Source organism: Mus musculus, chromosome 1 (genome assembly GCF_000001635.26).
Source record: "Mus musculus strain C57BL/6J chromosome 1, GRCm38.p6 C57BL/6J".
Classification (NCBI taxonomy): domain Eukaryota; kingdom Metazoa; phylum Chordata; class Mammalia; order Rodentia; family Muridae; genus Mus; species Mus musculus.
The window spans coordinates 181150248-181173225 of NC_000067.6; the positions used below are offsets into that span (position 1 = coordinate 181150248).

The following is a 22978-nucleotide window of genomic DNA, read 5'->3' on the forward strand; positions in this document are numbered from 1 at the left end:
GCTACTTTATTGCCCTTTTAACCACCAGAGCAGTTGTTTGCTCTGTTCATCTCTGCACTTGAAGTGTACAGTAGCTCTTGGTCTATAGTAAGGGTGTAGTAAAAATTATTTGCCTCCCTCTTTAAAAAAAGGTTGATAACTGGATTCTGTAAAATTCTTCAAATTCAGAGGTGAGAAAGCTTGCTGTTATCAAGAATTGGCAAGCAACTGGGTAAGTGCTGGGGAAACAGGTCAGGAACTGAAGAGCAGAACTCAGTGGCTTTGTATTTGAGATGAAAAGTTATAGAATGCAGGAGGGTAGAGAACAGGCGTTAAAGCAGCCATGTGTGGAGACCTATGCCAATAATCCCAATGCAAAGAGACCCAAGTTAGAGGCCAGGCTGGGCTTACAGAGCAAGATCATACCACTCGCATACAAAGCGCATTCCACAGAAACCAACAATGATAGGCAAGGAAGGATGGATACAAAGTGAAAGAGAGACAGAAAATTTCATATGATAGGCAAGGAAGGATGGATACAAAGTAAAAGAGAGACAGAAAATTTCATACAGGGTGAGTAACTTCATGCAGTGGATACTAAATGAGGGTGAGGTCCACCTGCTATGCTCCCTGGGCACTAGTGAACTTCATTTCCCATCATGCATCGCGTCGCGGAGGTGGCGTTTTTGGACCACAACTCCCGGCATGCCGCCTATCCCAGCGGCGCGGCCCGAAGCTGGTTTGACGGGCGGAGCGGCGGCGGAGGATGGAGGCGGTGGTGTTCCTCTTCTCGCTCCTCGACTGTTGCGCGCTCATCTTCCTCTCCGTCTACTTCGTATCCTTGGTTGAAGCGGGCCGCGGCCGCCGCTCGTTCCCAGGGCTACCGCCGGGGCAATGGGCAGAGGGTGGGCCCGGCGGGCGCTGGCAGGTTGGGGTGAGGGGGCGGCGGCGCGGGCCCGGGTCGCGAGCGGAGGAGCCTCGCTGCGCCTCGGGCGGGCCTGAGCCAGCTCCCCCTGCCTCCTCTTCGCCTGCCTGGGCCGCCGGGGGTCCCCGAGAGAGCGAAGCCGTTCAGGGGCATAGCCGGCCGGCCTGAGGCTTTGCCGCCTTCTCTAGTCCCCGGCAGCACCCTTGCCCCTTTGTCCTTGTGGGTGTCTGCCCTTCTGGAGACTCCCCACACCCAGGAGATGACTCATTCCAAGAACTGGCGGTGTGCTTCCTTCACGTGCAGTTCTTTAGGGTTTTTGAAAGAAGCATCCACAAAGTGTTTCTGGTTGCCTTCCGCAGTGGACTATCTGTAAACTCAGTAACTATACCTGTGGCTTAATCCCCAGTTTCTAAACTTTATATATATATATATAAAATCCGTGTTAACATTCAGTATTTTCTATAGTTGTTTCTGTTACAGGTTTCAAACAGTATTTTCCAGACCAGTACATGGTGTTCTTCAGCCTAGCACTGTAGTAGTTGTGTGATGTGACTTCAGTACTCTCAGTCCTTGGGGGATGATAGTCTTTGTTACAGCACGCTGCTGTAATGCAGTAGTGTAATGCACAGACCACTTTTAAGTAATTAGATATGACTAGTAAAGTGCTCCAGGACCTGTGGCTGTTGCCCCTTTCCCTATGAAATCACGTCCTCTTTTCTGATCGAATTGAACTTTTTGTTTGTGCAGCCCTGGAATGGCTGCACAGAATATATTTCCCGCTTTTATGATGAACTGACAGTTTGTCTTAATAGGAAGAAACAAACTTTGGAACTATGAACCTTGCCCAGTACTGTATCTTACCTGCTTCGATTTTCTTTAGGATTGTAGATATGTATTTCCTAAATATACACAGTGAGAATTTGTGTCAAACACCCAGTGGCTGCCCAATTGAAATTATCTAGCAGCAGTTCTTACTTTGATGATTTCTCATGCAAAGAGCCCTGTGTTTTATTAGCTTTGAGGAACTGAATAAAAGGGCAAGATCTCTTACCTAAGTTCCAATGACCATTGTTTAGCTTATGATATAAGGGACCAGAGCTGTTTGACAGAAATGCAACAACAATTTTTTATTATTTTTGTAGTTTGGAAAATTTGATCATTAAAACAGTCTTGGTGTATAACAGATCATGTATATATGTACATGTTAGCTGGAATGTTGAACAGTGGTTACACAGTCAGGGCACATTTTGGTGAGAATTCAGATTTTACAGTGTTGTAGGATTGTTGGAGTAATTGCGTTACAGAGAGTAGGTGGGAAATGGTCAGAGTAGATTTCATGTAAACTATAGGAGTGTGTGGAATTAGAATAGTGAAGAAATCTACAGGGGAAAGGGGACAGATATTTGCAGTCACTGGTCAGAGCAAGGTGCAGGGCAGGCATGCTTATTTTTGTGTGATGGGTAAAGATCAGGAGCTCATGGTTCCTTAGGGTCATCATGAGATCAGATGGGAAAGGAGGGTTAGATCAGATGGGGGGGGGGTTTCATCCTGCAAGCAGTAGGGAGTCGCTGCAAACTTTTGACATAAACAAAATGACTTTAGGTCAAGGATACACAATTTCTGTTAGAAATAAATTCATGAGATTTTTTTGTTGTTGTTGATCTGAGGGTGTGGCTCAGCTGTAGAGTGCCTCCACAGAATGGATAAAACGAGGAAATACATTTATTTGGTGACAACAGTTAACAAGGTATCCCACTTGTGAAAAATGCTAAGACTGAAAGTAGACTGATTTTACCACAAAGTAACCATGAGAAGGGAAGCATCTTGATTGACTAGGTTTTATCATTCTACAATATATATATATATATATATATATGTTCAAATCTGTTATATGTGATAAAACATATAATTCTGTTTCTTTAAATGCTCAAAAGGCAATAGTTTGCTAGAAAGATGAATCTACAGAGTAGATTGAAAATGAGAAAGATTGGAAGGTAAACCAGTCGAGTTGAGAGTCTTCTGAATTTGAATTATAGTGTTAATTGTGTTGGCATTGACTGATTATGAGTATGTGGGGAAAGTGGTGAGTAGGAGGTATTTGGTTGAGAATATTTTACTTTTTTACTAAATTTTACCTTTTTTTTTTTTTTGAGACAGTGTTTTAAGTATCCCATCATAGCCTTGAAATTCAGATTCCTATGTAGCTGAGGGTGGACTTGAACTTCTAATCCACTCATCTCCTGAGTGCTAGAATTGCTTTCTGAAACATAAATACTCAGACAGTGTAATCCCCGAGGCTTGGCAAATGGCTCTAAGATAACGTTCCTGCTGTGCAGGTGTGAGGACTCAGTTCTGATCCCCAGCACTGGGGGGAAAAAAGACAGAAGCATCCCAGGGCCTGTTAGCCAGCCAGTCAGTCAAACAGCAAGCTTCAGTCTTAGTCAGAGGCGGTGTCTCACAAACTAAGGTGGAAAGAAATAGAAGAAAATTGCCAATATCGACCTCTGATACATACATGTGCATATACACATACCTTATAAACACCAACATTGTGTATATATAATTCCTTATCTCGATTATCAGATCATTACATTGTCTGATTTAGAATGTGATTACATTAACGCCAGATCATGTTGCTCAAAATTAAACAAGGTAAGACATTTCTCTGCTCATTCTTGGTTGATGCCAATTCTTTTCATATTGTTTTATTATGGATAATCAACACTTGCTTTTTTTTTTATTTTAGCACTTTTGTATTCATTGTAATGTCCTGGATAGAACTGCTATATTTTACAGTATTTTAGGCCATAAAGTTAGATCTGACTTTAAATTTTGTTTCTTCACTGTGGAAGTTCCTGGCTGTCTTGTGTGCATGAGGCTGGTTGTTCTTGTTTTCTGTGCCCTTACTGTCACCTCCCACTCAGGGAGAACTTGTTCAGTCTGCCTTTTGTTGAGTGAACGAAGACCTTCCTTGTGTGGTCTGTGGGAAGAGGTGGGCTTGATTCATTTGTCTTAGGGCCATTTATATTTACTATAATAAGAACTTTATGTTGGCATAAATCCTCTAAGTTGGGGATTTTAAGATAGATGCAGGGAGGGGGCTGGAGAGATGGCTCAGTGGTTAAGAGCACTGACTGCTCTTCCAGAGGTCCTGAGTTCAATTTCCACCAACCTCATGGTGGCTCACAACCATCTGTAATGGGATCTGATGTCCTCTCCTGATGTGTCTGAAGACTCATTTTATGAGATGAGCAGAAGTTTTCTGGATAAAAAGTTTGTGTAAACCTATATTGAAGGGCCCTTTTGACTTGAAAACCAGTTCCCATGTGACATCACATCTTCACTCTACTGGAAAAAAAAGCAGAAAAGCAAGAGGTTCAAAGAGGTGTTGGTTGTTGGGCACTCCTTCACTGCCCCATGCCTGGCTTGTTAGTTTCTCTTAGTGTTTTCAGAGTAAGTTGATGTTCCAGCCTTTGTGTCATTATGATCTACTCTGGTAAAAATGTGTCCGTGTTGTGCGCCTCAGAGCAGACAGTGCTATTTCCCTTGACCTCCTCCTTCCCTACTCCCCTATCCTTGTTCTCCTTGTGTTGTCAGCCAGGCAGTGATGCTGTACACATTCCAAGCGCTCAGAAAGCAGAGGCAGGCAGATCTCTGTGAATTCAAGGCCAGCCTGGTCTACACAGAGAAATCCTGTCTCAAAAACAAACAAATGAGCAAACAAGAAAGAAGAAAAAGAAGCAGAAGGGAGAGGTGGTTGCCATATATTTTATTTCCTTAGTTTTCTGTTTGTCTGTTACTGAGTTTTCAGACACACCTGTAAGCCCTTCAATATTATTTTCTACATGGTAAAATGCTGGACATGGTAGTGAGTGCCAGTAATCCCAGGATTTAGGAGGCTGAGGTAAGAGTTTTGCCCTGAAGCCAGCCTGGGCTTCCCAGCGAGACCCCTTCCACTGTTTCTCCACCGGTGAATTAGGAAAGGATGACAAGGGTGGATCAGCTCTGTCCCAGGACAGGGACACTGTGGGACACTGGGAAACAAACTCAGTCCTCTGTGAGGAACAAGTGCTCTTAACCACTAAACTATTTCTCCAACCCCCTATTTTAACATTTCTGTTCTTATTTTGTTGCTTTGAGGCCGAGTCTCACTAGGTAGCCCTGGCAGGCCTTGAACTCCCCACGATTCCCCTGCCTTCCTAGTGCTGGGATTGCAGGCACTTACTACACCTGGACATTTTAAAAAAATTTTATCTTTCTGTGTAACATTTGCTTCCTCAGGATTCTGGACATGGGGAAATTGTTTTTTTTGGTGGGGGGAAGGGGGAACTGTTTCTTTCAGATTGACATTCTAATTGAAAAGGCATGTGTATGGATATGTGCTATGCTAATTTAGAGCAGGAGGCTTTAGCATATTGGCATGGATGCTGGGATAGAAAGTAACTAATACTCTGCTTTTTCCTTAGTTATTCTGAGCTGCTTAGTGGAAGAGTCTAAGCCTTTGCTTAGGGTGAAATAAAACTACAATGTAATTGCTTTAGTGTTGAGCTGTTACCTGACATATTTGCCTAGGGTAAGAAGTGATAGCCCTGTCGGGGGTTCCTGAGTCTAACACAAACTCTGTCTATTCATGAGTGTGGTGGCTTGAGTGCCATGTTGAGTCAGGAAGGAGGTCAGCCGTGTAATGGCTCTGTTCTTGGACTGCAGTGGGTGATCCCGGAGTTGGTCGGCCACACCATTGTCACTGTGCTGATGCTTGTCTCCCTGCACTGGTTCATCTTCCTTCTCAACTTACCTGTCGCCACGTGGAATATATATAGGTAAGTATGGTCTCTTTATTGTTCTCTGACTGTAGTGCTTTTTTTTTCGTTGTTTTGTTTTTGGGTTTTTTGTTTTGTTTTGTTTCAAGACAGGGTTTCTCTGTGTAGCCCTAGCTGTCCTGGAACTCACTCTGTAGACCAGGCTGGCCTCGAACTCAGAAATCTGCCTGCCTCTGCCTCCCGAGTGCTGGGATTAAAGGCGTGCACCACCACGCCTGGCCCTGACAGTAGTTCTTAAGGAACCATTAACAGCTGGGCATGATGGTCCGTGCCTGTAATCCCAGCATTTGGGAGGTTGAGTTAGCAGGAGTTTAAGTCTAGCTTTGACCATTTAGTGAATTTGAAGTCATCCTAGGCTCCATAAAACTGTAGATAAAAGAAAATAATTAACAAGCTCTACCCACAAAAACATCCCAGTGATTAAATAAAGAGGAACAAAATACTTTATGAAATTAGAATAAATTATTCTTCACTTTGGTATATTAGGCAGATAGCAGATTGCATGGCTCAGTCTTGTGGTAAAGCAGAAAACTCCCATGCATAAGAGTAATCTAATGTTTAGTCGTGGAGCCTAAAGACTTGTGAAATGTTTTCATTGCACTGAGTAGCATTTTCTTCTAAGAATAATCAAAGGTTTGAGACAATAAGGCCTTTACTTATATCTATAATACTGGAAGTACATTAAACAAAACTGCATTTTAGTGCCTGCAGAGTAAGTAGCTTATGTTTGGGATTTTTTTGTTTGTTTGTTTATTTTGAGGTCGTTGTTTTTTCAGTGAAGGTTAACACTAAAGTTTTGATTTAAAAAATTTTTAGGAAGTAAGGAGCTAGATAGTCAGTGCTTAGGAGCACCTATTGTACAGTGATGAACGTAGGCGTTAGATCCAGCACTTAGAAGCTCAGCGCTCTGCATTCCTACACAGACAGACACACCAAAAACAATAGGGTTTTTATGTTTGTTTGGTTTTTTTTTTTTAGTTTATGGAGTGTATTAGTCACTTTTCTCAAGGCTGTGACCAAAATGCCTTATAGAAACAGTTTAAAGGAAGGAAGAATTAATTATTTCTTAGCTTATTATGTCAGAGTTCTCAGTTCATGGTTGCTTGGACCTGAGCCCTGGGCCAGGAGGTGCTGCTTCTCCATCTCAGTCGAAAGCAGAGAAAAGGGAAAATAGACGGGACCAGGGCAAGTGAGAGAGGCACAGCCCCAGCCCAGTCCCCAGCGACACACTTCTGTGCAGGCCCCACCTGCTGTCTCACCACTTTCCAATAATGACTTCCTATTATGAGTACACTGAGGGATTAATCCATTGATCGAGTCATAGTTGTCATGATCTAATTGCTTCCGGAAACTTCACAGACACACTCAGAGAGGTGTGCTACTAATTTGACCTTTATATCTTCTGTGTTGACAGTCGAGATGAATGGGCAAGTATGGTGGAGAGAGCCTTTAATCTCAGCACTCAGAAGGCCTATACAGACTGAGCTCTGAGTTCAAGGGTAGCCTAATCTACAGAGCAAGTTCCAGGATATCCAGGGCTACTCAAAGAAACCCTGTACTTCAAAAAAATCAAAACCCAAATATCATCATCATCATAATTATCATCCCCCCCAAGGAAATTTGTTTTAGAAATAGCCTAGGGAAATCACCCATAGACAAGCTGTTATATTTTGTTATTTAGTGAAGAATTGTAAAATAATATTTATTTATTTGCTTGTGTGTGTGTGTGTGTACATATATGTCGTGTGTCGATGCTCATGGAGGCCAGAAGAAAGTATTGGATCCCCTGAAACTGGAATTATAGATTGTTTTGAGCCACCATGTGGTATTGGGAACCAAACCTGGGTTTTATGTAAGCGCAGGCAATGATCCAATGCTCTTTTATTTTTTTCTTAAAGATTTATTTATTTATTTTTTGTATATGAGTACACTGTAGCTGTACAGATGGTTGTGAGCCTTCATGTGGTTGTTGGGAATTGTATTTAGGACCTCTGCTCGCTCTGGTCAACTCTGCTTTCTTACCTGCTGAGCCATCTTGCCAGCCCTAGCCTCTTAAGCACTGAGCTATTTCTCCTGCCCTAGAATTATTTTTTATGTGATTGCCTTCTCTCTCTCTCTCTCTCTCTCTCTCTCTCTCTCTCTCTCCCTTTCTCTCAGATTTTATTTTGTTTATATTTAGACTTTTATAAGGGCAAACCCACTCATTGGCTGATTGTCAAGTATGATGTTATAAAATACTGTTAGAATAAAAATGAGGCATGTGATAGCACACACCTTTAATCCCACATTTGGGAGTCGGGCAGGCAGACCTTTGTGTGTTTGAGTCCAGCCTGGTCTACATCGAGAGTTCTAGGACAGCTGGAGGGACACATCTCAAACAAAGCAAAGCGTAAAGGGTAAGGAGTGGTAGTGCGATGCTCTGTCTGGGAGGTGCTGGCTGCCAAGCTTGACAGCCTGGCTTTGATCCCTGCACTCCACATGGGAGGACAAAAATGATTTCTGCAAGCTGCTCTTTGACCTCATGCTTGCTTCTCTGACCTCCTTATGTTTTCTCATGACAGAAGCATGTGTCCTCTCTTCCATCTCCTCCTGCTTGGGGCCAACCTGAGGTACACAACAAGATCATGTCTCAAAAAAACAAACCAAGGTCTTCCTAGGACTGGTCCTGACCAGACTGTAATGAACCTATGTTCTCAGGATGAGGCTCAGATATGGATGTCATGAGAGAGCAATAACTAAGTTCAAAAAGGAAAACAGACACACACTGTACCCGTGGTGAATGCTGTGCTATAGAAAAGAGGTAGAAGGACAGTGCAGCTTCCCCAGCGCAGGCAGGAACTGATGACAGGCCATGGAGGAGTGCTGTCTACTGGCTTGCTCTCCCTGGACCACCATCTCACATCAATCATCAGTCAAGACAGTGCACCACAGGCTCACCCTCGGGCCAGGCAGGTGCGCTCACTTCTTAACTGAGGTTCCTTCCAAAATGGCTCCATCTTGTATCAGTGTACCATCTAGTCTTTGACAATTTGACATAAACTAAAGTCATCTAAGAGGATGAAACCTCAGTTGAGAAAATACCTCCAAAGATCAGGCTGTAGACAGGCAAGCCTCTAAGACCATTTTCTTAATTAGTGATTGATGGGGGGAGGACCCAGCCCATTTTGGGTAAATACACCCCTGGGCTGGGCTGGTGGCTAGGGTTCTATAAGTAAGCAGGCTGAGCAAGCCGTGAGGAGCAAGGGTCCTGCCCTGCTTTAGTTCCTTCCCAGACTTTCTTTTTTGATGAACTATGATACTGGAAGTGTACATCAAGCACGCTCTTTCCTGCCCAAGTTGCTTTTGGTTATAGTGTTTGATCATAGCAATAGTAATCCTAACTAAGACAATCAATTGATATAAAAACCATCTAGCACAGTAGATAAGGGAGGGAGCAGGAGAGATGGCTCAATGGTTAAGAGCACTGAATGCTCTTCCGGAGGTTCTGAGTTCAATTCCTAGCAACCACATGGTGGCTCACAACCATCTGTATGAGAACTGATGCCTTCTTCTGGTATGTCTGAAGACAGTGACATTGTACTCATATAAATAAATAAATAAATAAATAAATAAATAAATAAATCAGAAAGAAAGAAAGAAAAGAAAAGAAAAGAAAAGAAAAGAAAAGAAAAGAAAAGAAAAGAAAAGAAAAACAGTAGATACGGGATGTTCTTGAGTCTCTGACCTCTACTTTCTAAGTCCTGAGAGAACAGACAGACACCTGCATGCTCACTTCATGTAACACGGGCCAAACCCAGTGCTTTGTGCATGCTAGGCAAGCACTTTACCAGCTGATTCCATTCTCAGCCTATCTACTTGAGCGACATGTACAGATTCTAGAAAGACATATATAAAGATGTTAAAATGTAACTTTCATCCCAGTGAACTCATGTCTCTGAGGCTTCCTGCCTCAGTCTGCTAACCTAAGCATAGTCCTGGAAGCTTCTAGCCTTCATGTAATCTAATCTAGGCCTAGAATGTTTTCAGCCTCTGAGATTTACTGCTGAATAAGCTCACCCTTTCTAGCTCTTTCTGAACTCTTACTGACTGGCTCCACTCTTATTCTGGCTCCAACTCTTTTCTAAACTGACTGATTCAGTCTGACTTTTTTCTCGGCTTCTCCTGAGTTGCTCTGCTTGGCCTCAAACTTTTCTGATCTTCTGGCTCCTTTTCACTCTCTGACTTTCTCTGTCTTCACCTGTAGCTTGTTCTCTCTCTGCAACCTGTCTCTGTGCAACTGTCCCAATAGCTGCCTACTTCTTTCTCCCTGCACTGCTCTTAAGTAGATCCTTTTTCTTCTCTCTTCTCATGAGAGTTGGACATACCCTATTCTGCCATATGTTTCTCTGATTCATCATTTTGTCTGCCACTCAGTTAGCTATCACTTCCGAACATGGGTGCTTCCTTCTACAAATTAATTTTATCTTTATTGTTTGGGATTAAAGGTGTATACTAAGGTGTATTCCAGCCAGAGAGATTAAAAGTGTGTGCTAAGTGCTGAGCTACATCACAACGAGAAACAGGCTTTTCCAGTAGATACACACTCAGGATTCATATTGTGATCAAATATCCTGCAACAAAGCTGAGTGCATGGACTTCTTGGCCGCTTAGAGTGTCAAGGTTGATGTGCGGCTATAGCATCACTTGATTACTTTGGGATTTAAGGTGTGCCCACCACAGCCAGCTGAGCTCAGGGTTTTGTTCAGCCTGGGAAAAGCCGTTCCACTGAGTCATATCTCCAGCCTACATTTTATGTTTTTAAGCAGCAAGATGACATAAATTCTTTGAGGAGATTTTTTTCATAAGTAGTATTTGTTGAACAGAGAAGTGTTCACTAGTATTGAATGGAGAAGAGCCAGGATATTACCAATGCAGTTCAGAGAATGGAGAAAAGATTCTATTGTTGGCAGCCTATAAAGGGTAGTAGAGAGCCAGTGGCAGAGCTCAGTGGACTGTGAAAAGTGAGAGAGAGAAGAATTGCATAAGAAGAAAGTCTGAAGGACTACCAAGGAACTTGGATAACAGGTTCTGAATTATAAGTCTTTTTGAGAGTATTTGGACAGTTTAAGACATGTGAAACTTAAAGAGACTTTTAAAATTCACAGAAATGATATTGAGAAACTGTGTGTAGCAAGAGTGAGGAAATCACGAAACCTGGACATGCAAGCAGGAGGAAATTACCTGCAGTAACAGGTTCAGACGTGTATATTACACACATGGTACTGTCTGGATGGTGAAGCCATTGCTGTAACCATTGACTATCTGATAGTTTCCCTTCTCAATTCATAGAAACAAAATTCCTGAAAGCCAAGTGTGGTGATACAAGGCTGGCATCTCAGCACTCAGCTGGGGAAGGATGGTCCTCAAGTTCAAAGCTAGACGGATGACTTCTAGTGACTTAGAAGCCAGTTTGAACCACAGAGTGAGACCCTGTCTCAAAAAGAGAGCTATGGAAACGGGTTAGTGGGCAAAGTACCAGCATGATAACTGGGGTTCAGATCCCAGTACCCACATGAACGCACACAGGCATGCTGACTTGGCTCTTCTATAGTCTCTCAGTTGGAGGCATGTTATCCCTGGAGCAAGCCAGCTAACTGAATCAGGGAGTTCTTGGTTTGGGCAAGAAACCCTGCTTCAATGTATAAGAGCAATGAAAGAAAACACTTGATGTCTTCCTTTGCCCTCCATCTGTACACACACACACATAAACACACAAAAAGATCCTTAGAAGTTTCTGAGGACTTTATAACATTAATTTGGTTTTAGAATCTCCTTTAACTTATATCTAATGAGAAAGCTAAAGAGAGACAGATGTGTTAAAGGGTCTCAGTTTTTATTAGGTTTTACTACTCTGTCTGTTTCAGTGGGGAGAAAATTACATGAAAAGTTAACAGTAGCTTCCAGAGGAAAACCAAATGGTAGACTTCATCATGCAGCTCTATTTTGTCTGAATTTGAGGCTGCAGTACTTGGCTCACATTTGCAGGTTCACTGCTATTTTGAAACTGTTTTTCAGTATTCATGCTGAGATCTGAGTGTCTTTTAATGTGTGTGTCCTTTGTCAGGTTCATTATGGTGCCAAGTGGCAACATGGGAGTATTTGATCCAACAGAAATACACAACCGGGGACAGTTAAAGTCACACATGAAAGAAGCCATGATCAAGCTTGGTTTCTACCTGCTCTGTTTCTTCATGTATCTCTATAGGTAAGTTTAGAATAGCTTTCATTCTGAATACCATGCCTGCCTTTGTTTTGTGAGGTATTACTGTACTGGAGAATTTTGAATTAACATTGTAACACTTTTGGAAATTATGTGAATTTATTGTAGCTGTGTTCATTTTTTATGTCATTAAATTAGTGTTCGATCTAACTGTCTTAGTTAGGGTTTTACTGCTGTGAACAGACACCCTGACCAATGCAAGTCTTAGAAAAGACAACATTTAATTGGGGCTGGCTTACAAGTTGAGAGGTTCAGTCCATTATCATCAAGGCAGGGACATGGCAGCATCCAGGCAGGCATGGTGCAGGAGGAGCTGAGAGTTCTACACCTTCATCTGAAGGCTCCTCATGGAAGACTGACTTCCAGGAAGCTAGGACAAGGGTAGTAAAGCCCACACCGAGTCCAACAAGGCCACATCTAACAATGCCAGTCCTTGGGCCAAGCATATTCAAACCACCACACTATATCTTGGGTATTCTAAGTTTCTGGGCTAATATCCACTTATCAGTGAGTACATATCATTTGAGTTCTTTTGTGATTGGGTTACCTCACTCAGGATAATGCCCTCCAGGTCCAACCATTTGCCTAGGAATTTCATAAATTCATTCTTTTTATTTTTTTATTTTTTTGTTTTTTTGTTTTTTGAGACAGGGTTTCTCTGTATAGCCCTGGCTGTCCTGGAACTCACTTTGTAGACCAGGCTGGCCTCGAACTCAGAAATCCACCTGCCTCTGCCTCCCGAGTGCTGGGATTAAAGGCGTGCGCCACCACGCCCGGCAATTCATTCTTTTTAATAGCTGAGTAGTACTCCATTGTGTACCACCTATTTCTTAGCTGTTGAGGTGATTGATATACTTAAAACTGCCATTGGTCTTCTTTACTCATAGAGTCTAGCTGAGAGGTTTCACTGTTCTGTTTCAAAAAGCCAGAAGGAAAAATATGTACATGCATACATATGTATGTACACAGACAGACAGACAGACAGACAGACAGACAGACAGACAGACAGAGAGAAGGGGATGTCCTAGAACTTGAGTTACAGTTATGAGCTGCCATACAAGTGCTGGGAACTGAAACTTGGTCCTCCTCAAGGACAAGAAGTGCTCTTAAGCACTGAGCTATGTCTCCACCCCAAGATACTGGTTTGTAAAGCATTATTTTAGCCAGGCATAGTGGTTTACATCTTTAATCTCAGCATTTGAGAGGCTGAGAATCACAAATTAGTGCCATCCAGGACTACTTAGTAAGATCCATGGTTCCCAAGTTACAGCAAGATCCTATCTCAAAAATAAGAAAACAAGAGAGACAGAGAGAGAGCGTAGCACTTTAGGGGCAGGGCTAGGGTGTGGTCCTTACTGCTACCAGTGGGCAGCCTGAGGCACTGTTTAGTCTGGGCTGCTGTACCCTGTGGGGTGCATCCTCCCCTTTTCTATCCTCGTTTGCCTTTGTCGGCTTCTTGTTTTGGGTACATCGTGGTTACCTTACCCCCTGAATGTGATCCGTAGTTGAAATGGTTGGGGTGGATGCTTTTGTTTAAAAAAGATTTTATCACCAGATTGTCAGCTTTTATTTCAGGGGTTTTCCATTTCTCTCACACCTGCTCCAGTACCTTTCACTCAGCTTGCATTCAGGGAATCCTTAAATGGAAGTAAAGTTTTGGGGAAATGCTCCCATTGTTTTAGAGAAGGGTGGAGCGCATGCCTTGGATCTGATGGCCACGTTGCTCACCCAGTGGGATCTGGGCTCTACTACCTATTGTGAGATTTAGGGTGCACTTCTTACTTAGCCTCTCTGTACCTTGGGTTTTCATCTGATCATGGGCTCTCACTAAAACTTACCTCATGGGATTGCAGCAAGAACTAAGTGCTATGAAGTGCTTGAGTTTATCATCTATAGTAAACTCAAAATCTTCAAATTATCAGCGACAGCATTTAACCTGCACTGTACACTGTGTGTTTAATGAGCCTGACTGGTTATTCTGTTGGTAACTGAGTAAGGCTGAGTTTTGTCCATGCGCTGGAGTCATTTGTTAGTCAAGGTTGATCTTGATCAGATGATCAAGAACAAGGTTGATCCTTGCACATAAGATATATTTCTCTTTTTTGTTTATTTTCATTGTTTTTCAAGACAAGGTTTCAGTGTGTAGTCCTGGGTATCCTGGAACCCACTTTCAGGCTGGCCTTAAACTCATAGAGATCCACCTGCCTCTGCCTCCCAGGTGCTGGGATTGAAGGTATGCGCCACCATGCCTGGCTGTGTCTCATTTGTAAAAAATTATTTATTTTTATTTTTTATGTGCATTGGTGGTGTTCTTGTGTATGTGTCTGTGCAAGGGTGTTGAATCCCCTGGAACTGGAGTTATAGACAGTTGAGAGCTACCTTGTGGGTGCTAAGAATTGAACCCGAGTCCTCTGAAAGAGCAGCAGATGGTCTTAACCAGAGCCATCTCTCCAGGCCCTTTTGTTTTGTTTTATGTTTTTTGTTTTTCGAAACAGGGTTTCTCTGTGTAGCCCTGGCAGTCCTGGAACTCACTCTGTAGATCAGGCTGGCCTCGAACTCAGAAATCTGCCTGCCTCTGCCTCCCAAGTTCTAGGATTAAAGGCGTGCGCCACCATGCCCGGTTTTTTTCTTTTTCTTTTCTTTCTTTTCCTTCCTTCCTTCCTTGGTTTTGGTTTTGGTTTTGGTTTTGGTTTTGGTTTTGGTTTTTCCAGACAGGGTTTCCTGGAACTCACTCTGTAGACCAGGCTGGCCTCGAACTCAGAAATCCGCCTGCCTCTGCCTCCCAAGTTCTAGGATTAAAGGGGTGCGCCACCACCCCCCCAGCTTTTTTTTTTTTTTCTTTTTCTTTAAAAAAAAATTTTTTTTATGTGAATATACTGAAACTGTTTTCAGATAACACCAGAAGAGAGCATCAGATCCCATTAGAGATGGTTGTGAGCCACCATGTAGTTGCTGGGAATTGAACTCGGACCTCTGGAAGAACAGCCAGTGTTCTTAACTGCTGAGCCATCTCTCCAGCCCCCTTTATTTCATTTTTAACTGAGGTGATTTTTCTTGAGTATTTCCTGTCCTGATGTCACCTCAAGTGACAAGAAGGAGCAGTATCAATCCCGAAGTATTCAGCTTGGCAGTTGTAGTCTGTGGTAGTACAGAGAATGAGGGAGAAGACGCCTGGGTCTTATCCTCACAGCTCACAGACCAAGAACCGCTTGTACGCTAGGCCACATAGGAGCAGGATGGGCTGTGGAAGGAGACCTCACAACTGCACTGAGTTAAGGTCAGCTACCCAAAGAAGGTGCTTCAGAGGCCAGGCCAGCCATGAGTCACCATTAGTATTATTATTTATACCGAGTCTCTCTTAAACTCACAGAGATCTGCAAGCCTCTGCCTCCTGAGTGCTGAGAAAAGGGCATGTGCCTACTTTTTTTTGATTTTTCGAGACAGGGTTTCTCTGTGTAGCTCTGGCTGTTCTGGAACTCACTCTGTAGACCAGGCTGGCCTCAAACTCAGAGATCCACCTGCCTCTGCCTCCCAAGTGCTGGGATTAAAGGCTCGCTCATGCACATGAGTGCGGTGCCCGTGGAGGCCGGAGGCATTAACCCCCTGGAGTTCCAGTAGCTTCTGTGAGCCACCTACATGGTCCTCTGGAAGAGCAGTAAGTGCTCTTAACTGCTGAGCCATCTCTCAAGCCCCTATTTGTTTTTTAATGACAGCCACAAATTGGTTTTAAATTTTACTCTCCCCCTCTCATCTCCGTGTGTGTACTGTTTGAGTGAAAACGTTCGAGGCCGTCCTTCATCTGAGCACTCGTCTGAGGCCTATTCTAGGACTCTTTCACAGGGGACTGCAGCGGCTGTTGCTTGATGAACCTGTGCATGCAGGTCTGAATGTATTGGATTCCAGGGGAACCCTAAGGAAACATTAGTAATTCCAGCTTCTTCTTTCCACAGTATGATTCTAGCTTTGATAAATGACTGAAGCTGGAGAAGCCGGGTTGAAGCCAAGCTATACTACACACTGCACAATTGAGGAGCCAGAGACTACTAAACCACCCTTAGAACCATGACCAGAGCAGTATATATTTTGGTCTTTGAACAAAAAAAAAAAACCTATTTTTGCTGTATTTTTACCACATAAAGTATTTAAAAAAAATAAATTGAGTTTTTGTAGATTTCTGATTTCTGAACTCCAGCAAATGAAGGTGTTTTGTCTCCTCTGTGGCTGTTTGGTAGAAGTAGGAATGTGTGCCAGCTTTGCATGCCAAAGAGAGAAGGGACAGACCTAAAAGAGCCATTAATACAGTGGTTCCCAGCCTGTGGGTCACCACCTTTTAGGAGTCAAATGACTCTTTCACAGGGGTCACCTAAGACCATTGAAAACATAGATATTTACATTGTGATTCATAACTGTAGCAAAATTACAATTACGAAGTAACAGCGAAAATGGTTTTATGGTTGGGGGGGTTCACAACATGAGGAACTGTATTAAAGTGTCACAGCATTAGGAAAGTTGAGAACCACCACCTTAGTAGATGAGCTGCACTGTCTGAAAAGCCAGAGCCGAAAGCAACACAGCGAATCTGGATATATGAAGAAAGTCATGTTAATGTGGCTTAAGGATTGGGGGCTTTTCAGCTATGACTTTCAGTAGTAATGACATTTTAAAATATATTTATTTGCAGTATTTGAAACCTTATGAGCCATGTGCCCAAATACAATGTAATTCCTGCTTCCAGAAAGGAAAAATACATTTTAAAATCAAGATTTTATTAAGAGCTTTCATTTTAAAGCTTGTACCTCTGTAATGATCCTCCCCACCTCCCTCTAATCACCTCAGCTCTTGCCAGACCTTATTTTTGCATCATAACTGTTCCATTTGTATTTGATTTCTTTAATAATATATTTTAATGGATTTGGAGAGGTGACTAGGTAGAAGTCACTGAGAATCAGGAAACCAGTCAGTCACTGTTAGAAAAACAACGCAAGAGCAGCCCGCGAGTGCTCACTTGGTGCAGAATTCGCTGCAGCACTGACCACTCTGGACGGGGAGGGAGCCCAGCACAAGCCGTTGCATGCAGTACCCAGCGACTCTGGAAGCTCCTGCTCTGTATGAGAGGGCGCCATTAACCTAGTCTGTGCTCATCATATCTTGCAGGGTGGTGTGAATCTGGCAATCCAACCTCTTTCCTAGTTACACTTTAGGGTTGGTATCCTAAGCACTGACACATAAGGAAACAGGACTGTACACTGTGGCATAATGGACCTTGGCAGCAAAACAAAGTGTGTGCTTCCCCAGAAGATTAAATTTTTAAATGTTGCATGTCTCTGTTTTTTTAATTTTTTTTCATTTGTTTATTTTATGTATATGAGTACACTGTCCTTGTCTTCAGACGCACCAGAAGAGGGCATCAGATCCCTCTTTTGAGCCACCATGTGGTTGCTGGGAATTGAACTCAGGATCTCCGGAAGAGCAGTCGGTGCTCTTAACCACTGAGCCATCTCTCCAGCCATCTAAATGTCGCCTGTCTGATTGAGTGAGGAGTTGGTAGCAGTAAGTGCCAGGACACTGAGTCCCCTGTTAGAGTGGGAGCTGTGCTCTGACCAAACAGGAAAAGAGGGTTGGGAGGGCATGCAAAGGAAACCTGGTTCCCTGGGCCTCTGTAAAAGCCGGGAAATGCTACCTATAATAATCTTATGTTTCTGCCTAGAAAAGGGCTAAGCAGCTGCACCATGGGAGTTACTTTATACTTCCTCCTACTGTTTCCCTGTAGGGCACCTTCTGCTTCACTCTACCTTCCAGTGCCCTCACCGTTATTCAAGCTTTTCAAACAGACCTGCTGTTGGCTTCATAGAACTGGGAGACACAATGGAGGGCTTTTGTCTAGAATGTTTGAGCTTAAACTGAAAGCCATGGAACTAAGCACCTTTGGGCTGTCTTGTTGGGCCTAAGCTGCAGAGGAGGACTGACTGAGAAAGCTGCCTTGTCTATAAAGACCCAGCTTAACTCTGAAACACTAGTTATGAATGGACACCTATTCCTCATACTGCTTGTGTGTATCAAAGCCAGGAAAGGAGAGAGTCATTTTTCTGGGGTTTTTGGAGGTAGGAGGGATGCTTTTATAAATGCTGAAGAAGAGGATGTGTGGCCTAAGTGGCTACGGCTCTGAAGCTTGAGGTGCTGCTGTATGGTGATGAGGGTGTTTGCAGAGGAGCTGTGAGATCTGAGAGGGGGGGGGAGGGGGGAATGACTAGAGGTTGTCAGAGTTCTCAAAGATCTGAACATTGGGAGCTCAGCTCGGTGTCCTCTTGTGCTCTCTTCCTGCCTGCCCTCTGTAAAGGCTCTAAGGTTGAAGGCCTGGCCAGTGCAGCCTGCTGTGGAATGCAGCCACATTGTGTCATGTTTCCTTAGGCTTTTAACTGTAGCAGATGCCTTGTGTCTAGAGCTGAGGAAGCAAAGCCCAAGATGCGGCACCCCCCCACCCCCACCCCCACACACACATCTAACATGTCTCTTCACAAGAAGACAATGTAGCAAGAGCCCAGAGGCTTCCTTCTGACCTGCTCTGACTTTAAACCTCTGTACTGTTTCCTGTGGGAAGTACTCGCCACTTTCCATGTGGCATCTCTTGTATGCAAACTAGATTGTGCGCTCCTAGAGGGCAGAGTCCACTCTGATCACGTTTGTGTTGTCTTCCTTACCCTTCTGGCGCCTAATACAGTGCCTTGCACACAGACACAATAAATGGCAGTTGAATAACAAATTAATCTGATTGTTCTATTGCTTGTGTCTGACTTACGTCCTTTAGTTCACAGAAGCAGTTACGGAACACCATAATCAAAGCCTACCACCCTATTTCCTTTTCTTCAAGGTAGTTAACTTTAGAAGTATTCTTTTTTTCTTAAATGGTTTGTTTTCATTTTATTGTATTGGTGTTCTGGCTGCATGTAAGTCTGTGTGAGGGTGTCAGATCCATGCAACTGGAGTTACAGACAGTTGTAAGCTCTCATATGGGGGCTGGGAATTGAACCCAGGTTCTGTGGAAGAACAGCTGGTGCTTGTAACCTCTGAACCATTTCACCAGCCCAATAGCACATTGAACACTAGCAGTATTGTAAAGCCATCTAGACATATAAAAGATATTTTTATTAATTGGGTATAATTCTGACTGCTGAAATTGATTTTGCTTACAAGTAACATTTTATGAGAAGGTATGAATTATCATGTACTAGATGTAATTGTCTCCAATATTTAAAAACCTTGTTTTAATAATGCAGAAATAGAATAAGCTGGGGAGTGGCTCAGTGTTAGTGCAACTTTCTGGCATGAACAAGGCAATAGGTACCATCCCCAGGTCCATAGAATGGGAGAATTGGAAATGTTTTGTCATTTAGGGTCAGCAACCTGAGGTTTTGTCTTTTTAAAATTAAGTGTGTGTGTGTGTGTGTGTGTGTTCTGCCTGCTTGCCGTGTTTGTGCACAAGTGTACAGTGCCTGAAGAGGGCATCAGATCTCTTGGATGTGGAGTTACAGACAGTCGTTAGCTTCCATGTGAGTACTAAGAATCCGACCCACCTCCTCCCGAACAGGCAGCACTCTCTAGCGCAGTCTTGCCTGTTTTTAAAGACAGGCCCTCCTGTGTCTCAAACTGGATACCGGAGCTCAGTATCAACCAAGCTATATCCCAAGTTTTGTCCTTTAAACCAAACATGCTATTTTACCATGTACTATAATAGATTGAAATGAAGAGCTGGTTAGCAAAGCTGTTCAAAAAAAAAAAAAAAAAAAAGACTGCACTTCAGGATTTTCAATTGAAGCCACTTCAATTTAGAGGATTTAGGCCACTTTTCTCAAATATTTTAAAAGGCAGAAGGCTAGCTAGGGTCATTCAAAGCCTCAACTGCAGTTATCACAGTAAGCCACAGCACTAACTGCACTGGAATTACTCCTAGCAAGGTCTTGTCAGGTAAGAGAGGTATCGTTTCAGTCGCTCCCGCAGGGCTGGGTGAGGAAGCGGGTGTGATCAGTCGACCAGCTGAAGCTGGGACGCCGACTGCAGCTTCCTCTTTATTTGCTCTGCTACATCCACTCAACTGCAGTCTCTTCCGTGCCAGTTTCCATCGAACATTACAACCTAGTCAACCTGGTGTGAAAGCCAGTGGACACCTGTAGTCTCAAGTGTCTGCAGGCTGAGGCAGCACTGCCCCAAGCCTGCTTGTGCTACCCTGCCAGGCATGTCTCAAAACCCCAAACTGAAAACAGAGAAAAACCTCAAATATGCCAAGTTCCTGTTTTCTAAAAGAACTTCTGTATGTCCCAATTGGAAGGTCATGGTTAGGTTTTGCTTTTGCAGTACTAAGGAATGAACCCAGAGACTTGTGTACGTTAGGCAAGTACTCTACCAGTGAGATTGAGTTACTACTATTCCATGGCTCTCCTGACATCTCTTCTTCCCCAAACCTCACTTTCCAGGGCCTGTGATGTCTACTTGGGGAACCTGACCTCACCTTACACTCTTAAGATTTAACCCCTAACCATTTACTGGCACCTGAACAAAGGAGTTTTGTTCATTCTCAAGGCTTGCTTCAAAATGCTCATTCTCAATGGAAGACAACATGGATCCAGTTTTGGGTAGTTTCTTTCTAGACCTTGATGTCTCTGGAACTCATTTGCTCAGGGCCTGCATATTCCATTAACTAGAGAGAGTTGAACCTCACTTAACTGAAGGCAACATACTAACTGCTCTGACAGTTGATGGGCTCTCCATGGGAGAAGGCATTTATGCCCTCCACAGCAAATCTGTACAGATTCCTCCCCCAGCCCCCCCCCCCCCCCCCAGCAGTCAGGAGTGAATGAGGATCTCTGGACAGCTTTGTGGAGTCACTTCTCACCTTCCGTCTTGTTGAGATGGACTGTCTTCTTTCTGTCATCGTCCAGCATACTCCAGGGAGACTGGTCAACTACCTGCACCAACGGTTTTTTGATCTTGGCCTCCCAATCTTGTAGTGATCACAGATTCACATCACTGTATTTGCCTTATATGAGTTCCGGGCCTGAACTTGGGCTTATAAAGCCTGTATTTGTTGAGCCATTGCTTCTGCCCAGAATCTTTTAGTGCTAGGAACTGAACTCTAGACTTCACATATGCTAGGCAAGTGCATAAATCACTGGGCTACATCTCCTGCCTCTAGAACCATGTTTTTTAGTTGGTAGTTTTCTACCAGTTGTAATAATCAATCCATCTTACCAATAACGTGCAACCTTCCCTTCAACATCATATGTGTTACGTTTTAGAGTCTTGGAACATATGTAAGTATGCCAACACCCTACATAAACTAGCACTTTCTTTTTTGGGGGGTGGGGGGTGTCTTGCTATGTAGCTCAGGCTAGGTTCAAACCCACAAATATTCTGCCTCACCTTCCTGGGTAGTAACTTTACTACTTGGCATTTCTTTATATTAAATAATCTATTAGGGCTCAAATTTCCCCCATGGCTCAAAAGTTCTGCAGTTGGTTTGTTAACAGTGATCTAAAACAAGGCCTATATATTTGAGCAATGTCTATAAAGCTTTTATTTCACTGCAGAGGTCAGAAGAGGGACTGGAGTTACAGGTGGTTATGAGCCACCGAGTGGGTGCTGAGAATTGAACTGGGTCCTCTTGAAGTACAGCCAGTGCTCTCTCTCCTGACCTCTGAGCCAGCCAGCCAACCAGGCCTACGGGGCATCCCACTCCCTGTGCTTGTGTTTCTCCAAGACAGGGTTTCTCTGTGTAGCCCAAGCTGGCCTGTGATCCACTCTGTGGAACAGGCTGGCCTTGAACTCAAGAAATCCACCTGCCTGTCTTCTGCTGGGATTAAAGGCGTGGGCTGCCACCACCACCTGGTGCCCTTTCCCCTTGAGTAGCCCTGGAACTTGGTTAAAAGATTAAATGAAGATTAAAATGGCCTTGAAGTCTGCTTTATCCCCTTTGTTAAGTTTTAAATCACACTATAAAACATCTCAATTTTCTTGCATGAATTCTCAGCTCAATGTCTTGTCTATCATTAGTTGCTTTCAGAGAGTGGTCTGGCTTTGAAGTGCTAAGTAACTTAGTTAATTAAATGAAGAGATACTTCTTGAAATCTTGTATCATTTAATTTTAATGACTAACAAATTTTGAGCTAATTTTTTCATCAGTAGCTACCTATAGACTAAGGAAGACTATAGACATGAGCTTAGAGGTATGGTTTGAATCTGAGCTTCATAGCTGCTTCCTCTCATCTGGGAATTAGCATCTCTCTTATAAACCAACTGTGTTTCATTCAAGTGGCTTTTGTATAGGGGCTGGAACACTCTAAGCACTGAGGATATTAACAGTTTGTCAGTGTCCCTCGGTAACCCAGTAGATACACATAATCAGTGGTCAGTCCCTTGTCACTGGAGTCATAGAGCCCAGTCTTGTGATGCCCTGTCACTGGATGGGTAACAGGCTGATACAATGTAACTATGGGAGATAATAAAAACAATTGATTCTCAGAGTCCTGGCATCCATGTCTGATGCCTCACATTTCAAGGGACTCCATACCGTCTCTCATTTCAGAGAGTGGGAGCATGGGTGCACACGTGAGCGCACATAATAAAAATGCTCCTTTAATTTCTTTAGAGGTCATTTCTTGGGAGGGGGTCATGCTGTTGCAGGAGTCAGCTGCCGCTTCATATAGGTCCTAGTGATCAAGTTTGGGTCATCAGGCTTGGCAAAGACCACCCTTCACCTACTGAGCCATCTCAATGTGTTTTCCCTCTAATGAGTGATTTGAAAATTGAAATCTTAACCCACCACTACTCCAAGCTGAGTCTCACATGCGCTTCTACTTAAGTACAGGTTTGGAATCTACCTTATCCATGACTGGGTGCTCAATGGCCTTCAGGTACACTAAAAATGTTTCCTTAGATTCCATTCACAAACCCTACGTCATGGCCACCAGTTCGGCAGTCTGGTGAGATGGAACGCAACGAGAA

The 22978-nt window shown here is 43.4% G+C and overlaps 1 protein-coding gene across 2 annotated transcripts; it reads left to right on the top strand.

The window, feature by feature from the left end:
* The first annotated feature begins 118 nt into the window (after positions 1–118).
* On the top strand, positions 119–18747 carry Cnih4 (cornichon family AMPA receptor auxiliary protein 4). Of its 2 annotated transcripts, NM_030131.3 has the most exons (5): positions 684–814; positions 3488–3556; positions 5612–5724; positions 11828–11968; positions 15934–18747. In NM_030131.3, exons 1-5 carry the CDS (start codon positions 746–748, stop codon positions 15959–15961), a joined length of 420 nt encoding a protein of 139 aa, NP_084407.1. In that variant the 5' UTR covers positions 684–745; the 3' UTR covers positions 15962–18747. The 2 variants fall into 2 exon arrangements, with proteins under 2 accessions (XP_011237192.1, NP_084407.1); XM_011238890.3 differs by lacking the exon at positions 15934–18747 and having other exon boundaries at positions 119–814; positions 11875–11968.
* Positions 18748–22978: the final 4231 nt, after the last annotated feature.

Bases quoted from the DNA above. Each gene is read 5' to 3' on its own strand.
- Cnih4 (NM_030131.3), top strand. From the start codon at position 746: ATGGAGGCGGTGGTGTTCCTCTTCTCGCTCCTCGACTGTTGCGCGCTC. The intron at 815-3,487 runs GTATCCTTGGTT...CTCGATTATCAG, and splicing joins TCTTCCTCTCCGTCTACTTC to ATCATTACATTGTCTGATTT. The intron at 11,969-15,933 runs GTAAGTTTAGAA...TTCTTTCCACAG, and splicing joins TTCTTCATGTATCTCTATAG to TATGATTCTAGCTTTGATAA.